General features: G+C 52.4%; 2 protein-coding genes across 2 annotated transcripts; one reads left to right on the top strand and one right to left on the bottom strand.

Moving 5' to 3' along the window:
- The first annotated feature begins 210 nt into the window (after positions 1-210).
- LOC119304115 (probable polygalacturonase) lies at positions 211-3,227 on the top strand. Its single transcript, XM_037581277.1, has 6 exons — positions 211-319; positions 433-711; positions 1,741-1,861; positions 1,955-2,129; positions 2,262-2,332; positions 2,454-3,227. The coding sequence occupies exons 1-6, from the start codon at positions 293-295 to the stop codon at positions 3,134-3,136; spliced, it is 1,356 nt and encodes a 451-aa protein (XP_037437174.1). The 5' UTR covers positions 211-292; the 3' UTR covers positions 3,137-3,227.
- A 54-nt stretch (positions 3,228-3,281) lies between these two features.
- Positions 3,282-4,679, bottom strand: LOC119304117 (50S ribosomal protein L5, chloroplastic-like). Its single transcript, XM_037581278.1, has 3 exons — positions 4,349-4,679; positions 4,042-4,242; positions 3,282-3,867 (listed from the first exon to the last, which is right to left on the bottom strand). Exons 1-3 carry the CDS (start codon positions 4,640-4,642, stop codon positions 3,535-3,537), a joined length of 828 nt encoding a protein of 275 aa, XP_037437175.1. The 5' UTR covers positions 4,643-4,679; the 3' UTR covers positions 3,282-3,534.
- Positions 4,680-7,001: the final 2,322 nt, after the last annotated feature.

Raw genomic sequence — 7,001 nt, 5'->3', positions numbered from 1 at the left:
AGGTCCCGACCCCGAACAAATCGCTTGGGCAGGACGCGTGCGCTGCCACAGGCCGCTTTAACCGCAAGCACTTGCACTTGTGTGTGTGTGGCCTTTGACCCCGGTGGACCGGACCGCGTACGCGTGCGCCGCGCAGCACTCGCCCGCCCGTTGCCACGTCCGGCCCAAAACATGGCATGCATTTACCAAGGGCGGACTAGGCAGCGAGATGAAGCGGGCCCTTGCCTCTATATAAACCTCGCCGCCTCCTCCTCGCCGTCCCATCCACATCCCTGTTCCCAATTCAGTCGCCATGGCCGCACGGAGAGCGGCGCTTCAGGTAAGCAGCCATCTAATCCCGTCCGTCTCTACGACGGTTTTGCTCGGCGCGGGTGCGGGCGCGGGTCGGGACTGACGGATGGGCTCGGCTCCTTCCTTCCTTCCTTCCTGCAGGTGGCGGTGGTCCTGCTGGCGCTGTGCGCGGGCGGCATTGGCGCGTCGCCGGGGTGCCGGAAGCACGTGCGGAGGGTCACGGAGTACGGGGCGGTGGGGGACGGGAGGACGCTCAACACGGCGGCGTTCGCGCGGGCCGTGGCGGACCTGGGCAGGCGCGCGGGCGACGGCGGCGCGGCGCTGGTGGTGCCGGAGGGGCGGTGGCTCACGGGGCCCTTCAACCTCACCAGCCACTTCACCCTCTTCCTCCACCGCGGCGCCGAGATCCTCGCCTCCCAGGTGATTATCCATCCCGATCTTCTTCAGTTACCCTTTGGTGGGATTAATTACCGGTAGTAATTGCTACGTAACGTGCTTACTGTACCCGGCACGATGCGGGGCGGGGGGCTACTGGTGACGGGCGAGACAGCACGGGGCCGGTGGGAAAGGCGCTTGGCCGCTTGCGTTGGGAGGGAGGAAGGTCCAGGGACAGAGTGGGCGGCGGCTACTGGTTTGGGGGCCCCCTGCCATCGCCATGACCACTGTCGCTCGCTTCCTTTCTAGGCATGGCCTTTCCGTGGCCATCATCGGTCGTCTCCCTGCTCCTGATGCCGGATTGATGCCAGCCCTACCCTAAATAAGTACTCCCTCCGTTCCGAATTAGTTGTCTTAGATTTGTCTAGATACGGATGTATCTAGCACTAAAATAAGTCTACATACATCCGTATCTAGACAAATCCAAGACAAGTAATTTAGAACGGAGGGAGTAATAGGATAGGATGCTAATTACTACTCCTACTGGCTTGCTAAATGCCACCATTACATGCCTGTTTTGTTTTTCTCTAGATTCAAGCTAGTATGGCTTAAGGGCAGGAGACCGTAACATTTCGGCGCTTGATTAATCTGCTGGGACAAACAAACCCGGCCGCCCACCATGTCCTCGCTCCTCACCGCACCGGTGGTTGCCAATTGCCATGACCATGAGTCATGACAGAACCGAGTCAGTTGGTGCTTATTGAATGGGAACATGTACACAAAAGTTGCTTACTGGTAGTAGTACTAGCATGGACCGTTTGACCACGAGGTCAGACGGCATTGATGTGCTTATCGGGTACTCGTGTCCGTGGGAACCAGAGAAAAACAGGAGAGCTCTCTGAAAATTCCATGCGTGCCATCGCCGTCTCATTCAGTACCTTTCTTTGGCTGCATTCATCCCGTGATCTGACGCCCTTGACGAATCGCCCCGTGTTTATGCTTCTGTCGCTTGCATCCATCTCGTGATCATCTGACTGATTTCTGAATCCAAACCCAACCTACTCGTTCGTGCAGGACCTGGAAGACTGGCCGCTGATAGCGCCGCTGCCGTCCTACGGGAGAGGGAGGGACGAGCCAGGCCCGAGGTACAGCAACTTCATCGGCGGATCCAACCTCACCGATGTCACCATCTCCGGTAAGATGGATCATTACATTACAAACTGACGAGTAAAATTCTACTGCTGTACCGGTAGCAGCAGCAGAGACCTGACCGAAAAACGTTTTGCAGGTTACAATGGCACCATCAACGGGCAGGGGCAGGTGTGGTGGGACAAGTTCCACGCCAAGCAGCTCGACTACACGCGCGGCTACCTGCTCGAGCTCCTCTACTCCCGCGACATCATCATCTCCAACGTCACCTTCGTCGACGCGCCCTCATGGAACCTCCACCCCACCTACTGCACGTAAGAAAACACCATCTCTCTCTGAATCCACACGCACACACACACAATGTTAGTTTGATCGTAGTAGATAGCTTGGTTGTTTGACCATGTATCCGTCGTGCTCACCTTGCTGGCGTGTCCTGTGTTGAGCAGCAATGTGACCATCAGCGGCGTCACGATCCTCGCGCCGGTCCACTCGCCAAACACCGACGGAATCGACCCAGGTAGTAGATCAGTCACGCTTTCAGTATGATGAACTATCCATACTATCCACCAGCGTTCTTCATGAGAATCTTGAATGTGTTTCTGAATCTGAATGCCTGTGAACTGTTATTGCTTGTGCAGATTCTTCGTCTCATGTCAAGATCGAGGACTGCTACATCGTGTCCGGCGACGACTGCATCGCCGTGAAGAGCGGCTGGGATGAATACGGCATTAAGTTCAACATGCCGAGCCAGCACATCGTCGTCAGGAGGCTCACCTGCATCTCCCCAACGAGCGCCATGATCGCGCTCGGCAGCGAGATGTCGGGCGGCATCCAGGACGTGCGCGTGGAGGACAACACCGCCATTGACACCGAGTCGGCCGTCAGGATCAAGTCCGGCGTGGGGAGGGGCGGCTTCGTCAGGGACGTCTTCGTGCGCCGCCTCAGCCTCCACACCATGAAGTGGGTCTTCTGGATGACCGGCAACTACGGCCAGCACCCCGACAACTCGTCAGACCCCAAGGCGCTGCCTGAGGTCACCGGCATCAACTACCGCGACGTGTTCGCCGAGAACGTGACCATGGCCGGCAGGATGGAGGGCATCCCCAACGACCCCTACACGGGGATATGCATGTCCAACATTACCGCCCAGCTCGCTCCCAAGGCCAAGAAGCTGCAATGGAACTGCACCGACGTCCAAGGAGTGGCATCCGGCGTCTCGCCGGAGCCGTGCCCAGAGCTTGGGGCAGAGGGCAAGCCCTGCACATTCCCAGAGGAAGAGCTCGTCATTGGTCCGCCAGAATTGCCCAAATGTACCTACTGATATATTATGTGGTGTGCTATAGCCATCAGGGTTTGAACCAAAGAGATGATGTACTCTGAGTCTTAGTATAGTCAAGCAGCAGTTTGAAATATGTTGTAGAATAAGTATATGTGTGCAATGCAATGAACTCCCAAAACGAATAGCCTGACCAAAGCAAAACTTTCCATTTTGTTCTGTAGTACTCCCTCTGTAAACTAATATAAGAGCATTTAGATTACTAAAATAGTGATCTAAACACTCTTATATTAGTTTACGGAGGGAATAGTAGTTACAACATGAACAGCAAGTAATAACAGGCAGCAAAAGGATCATCAGATATCCAATATCTAAACCAAACTATGCAAAAGGATGACAATTGACAAAGTGGGAAGCAACAAAGCTCAAACGCCGCCTGATCTTCACTTTCTTCCCCTGCCCTTGCTCATGAAGTGATGGCGCTTCAACCTCTTCTTCTTGAACTGGTCCGACTTGATGTTCTCAGCGAATGGCATGCCGAGGAGCGCGAGCAGCCTCTGTGCCTCGTTGTCGGTCTTGGCGGTGGTCACAATGGTGACGTCCATACCGTTCTTCTTACCGCCCACCTCGTAGGGGATCTCCGGGAACACGCCCTGGTCGCGGAGGCCAATGGTGTAGTTGCCGTGGCCATCGAAGCTGTTGGGGTTGACACCTAGGAAGTCCATGGTCCTAGGGAGCCCAAGGTTGATGAGCCTATCCAAGAAGTTGAACATGACCTGCATCAACCAAATGTGGAATTGAGCCCCTTAATCGACAACTATCGCTGATACTACAGCTTAACTCAAATGCAAGATTCCAAACTGCTAACAATTTCATATACCAATCTGTCATTGTGGCTCGTGTGCATTTCATCAAAGTGCAAGTGCGAGAGTTCGACATAGAGGGCTCACCCTGCCGCGGAGCGTGACGGCGATACCAATGGTGTTGCCCTCGCGGATCTTGAAACTGGCGACGGAGTTCTTGGCCTTGGTCTTGACGGGGTACTGGCCGGTGATGGAGGCGAGGTCCTTCATGGCGGCCTCCAGACCCTTGTTGTTCCCCGCATCCACCCCCAGCCCGCAGTTCACCACAATCTTCTCAAGCTTGGGCACCTACCAGAACCAATAAAAATCAAGAAACCACTACCGAACAGGCCAATCTACGACTCAAGAAATGGGATCGGTTCATCAGAGCAGAGCAGAGCAGGAGAGGGGGTACCTGGTGGACATTGGTGTAGCCGAACTCCTCGGTGATGATGGGGATGACCTTGGTGTCGTAGACGGTCTTGAGGCGGTGCACCTTCTGGGCCTCGGCGGGGTCGACGAGGATGATGCCGGAGGGCGTGGCCGGCGGCGGCTTGGGCGGCGCCTCGGTCGCGGCGGAGGCGGCGACGCGGATGGCGCGGCGGGGGACCGGCGAGCGGAGGAGCTGCAGGCCGCGGCGGGCGGAGGGGGCGGCGACGGGGAAGGGAGCCGGCGCGGAGGTGGGCAGGGTCACCGCCGTGGCTGCCATCGGAGCGTGCGGGGAGAAGCGGGGATGGCAGAGTGGAGAGGGCTTTATGGATGACGAGATAAGGCAAAATGGGTGTGGCTGGACGCTCACTCTCACTCCAACTGGGCCTCCGATAAGGCAAAGTGATCATTACACTGGGCCCGTTACTTCTGGGCCAAATTGTCCGTCAACCCAAACGACTTCTTTTTTGGTAACAAAAAAGGGTTCCCCTTCCGATTTTCATCGGGCCTCATTTGGTACAAGGGGATTTGAGAGGTTTTGGGAGGAGGGGATCCGGGAGGATTTGGTGAATCCCTTCCTTCCACCCAATCCCCTCAATTCCCCTCACATTCCCAAGTTTTCAATCCCCTTTCATAAAAACTTGTTTGGTAGACGGGGTTTGATATAATAGAATGATGGCAATAGTGCAGTTAAAAATCCAATCTTCGCAAGTTTAACAACTTTAACCATGTTCCGCTACTAGAACAACAGGTCCTCACAGTATTTTGTTACAAGAACAACAGGTTACTCCCAGATTATAACTTGCTCCTAAATTATTCTATCGAAATATGTATGTGGCAACTGTGTGACAGATTGCAAAAACGACCTAACGCATCAGGTGCCGTTCGATTTGGATCCCGCGATGCACAAGTTTTTGCTCGAACGCCAGCCACAATCCTTCGTGCGACTGCATCCCAACTGCCCCGACGCCCGGGCCTCCTTCCATGCACAAACGAGGCCACTATCCACTCTTCCTCCCGGCGAGGAGGCCCGTCGGCTTGCTTTTCCTTCCTCCTGAAGGCGACGCAGCCGTCGCCCTCTCCTCCTTAGTTCTGCCGACGACGATGCGATGGGACGGGATCCCCCGGTGTGACCTTCCTGATTGATGCTCCACGGCGGTGCGATGAAGTGGGAGACGGTGCAGCACCTGGACCTCCGCCACGCGTGGCCGATGCCGCGGGGCCGGTGCGCCCGCTGTAGCCGCACGGCGCCGCCTTCAGCGCCTCCCAGGTCGTCGTCGTTCATGGCCTTATTTTCCTGATGAAATCCTTCATGCACGTATGCACACGCCGTCATGGAAACGGGCTTTCCACCGGGAGCGAGAGAGAGACACAACCAAGCCAAAATTATCGGGCGGCTCGAGCAGCATGCTTCGTAGTGAAAGCAGTGGACGGTGGTGAGGTTATCTATCTCATGGCCTTATATCTGAAACTTGTGAAGAAAAGCAACAGTTTCTTAACTGAAAAACTGGCCATTTACCACTCCACATCCTCATCAAACTGTCACCAAATAGCAGAGATCATTTTTACCTCTTATTAATACTTGATCATTACTCCTCCTTGGCGCGTTGATCAAGCATTCGGCTCACCTGCCTATGTGGTTTCTGACGAGAGCACTTTCTTTCTTCAACTTGTTGTTCTAAAACTGAATGTTGACAGTCCAAGTCTAAACTTGTTGTTCTGAAACTGAAACTTGACGCTTGGGTCATGCTATACTAAGAACCTCTGAACTTGACACTTGGTCGTATGATGTTCTTTTAGTAGTATACAAATGAACTACTGAAAAGGCATACACTATACTACTAAAGAACCTCATTTGTACTGCTGAAATTAGGTTTCAAAACTTTTACTACTGAATCTCATATGCTAAAGAACCTCTCAACCTCATATACACTACTAAAGAACAAGTTTCAGAACCTCAAACAGTACTAAAAGCCTCTGAACTTGAGGTTTATACTACTAAAGACTTTGACACTTACTACTAAAAATCCCCATATTCTATACTAAACCTTAATGATGTAGAAGTTATGAAAACTCATGCTATTTCAGACGCTTGACATTACATCATTTCAGTAGTACAAATGAGGTTATATGTCTCTCTGTTCTTATACTTTTACATCATTTTCAGAGGCTTTTCTAGTAGATTACTTGTACTACATTTTAAGACCTGCCAACTTGCGCATAAAACACCGTGATAACTTTGACCCGAAATAAAATATTACAGAAATATATCATTTATAGCTTATGTGTAAATATTATGATAATTTATGCACGACAGACCTGATAATTTACGTAAAAACACCACATGGTAAATTTGTCCCCAGAAAAATATTATTGAAAACAAATCCCGGTAACTTCTATGCAAATAGCATGGTAGTATACACACCGCAGACATGATAACTTACACAAACACACCGCGTTAATTTTGATCCAGGGAAAAAATTGTTGGAACGTACCCTCGGAAATTTTGTGTAAACAGTAAACATCGTGGTAATATACGCACCACAAACTTGAAAACTTAAGCAAAAACACCATTATAACTTTGACCTGGATGGAGGAAGTTGTTGAAAAGCATACCCTCGGTAACTTATGTGCAAATA

Source organism: Triticum dicoccoides, chromosome 5A (genome assembly GCF_002162155.2).
Source record: "Triticum dicoccoides isolate Atlit2015 ecotype Zavitan chromosome 5A, WEW_v2.0, whole genome shotgun sequence".
In the NCBI taxonomy this organism is placed as follows: domain Eukaryota; kingdom Viridiplantae; phylum Streptophyta; class Magnoliopsida; order Poales; family Poaceae; genus Triticum; species Triticum dicoccoides.
Note: the sequence above shows the minus strand (reverse complement) of the source record. Positions and strands in the feature narration are given on the sequence as shown.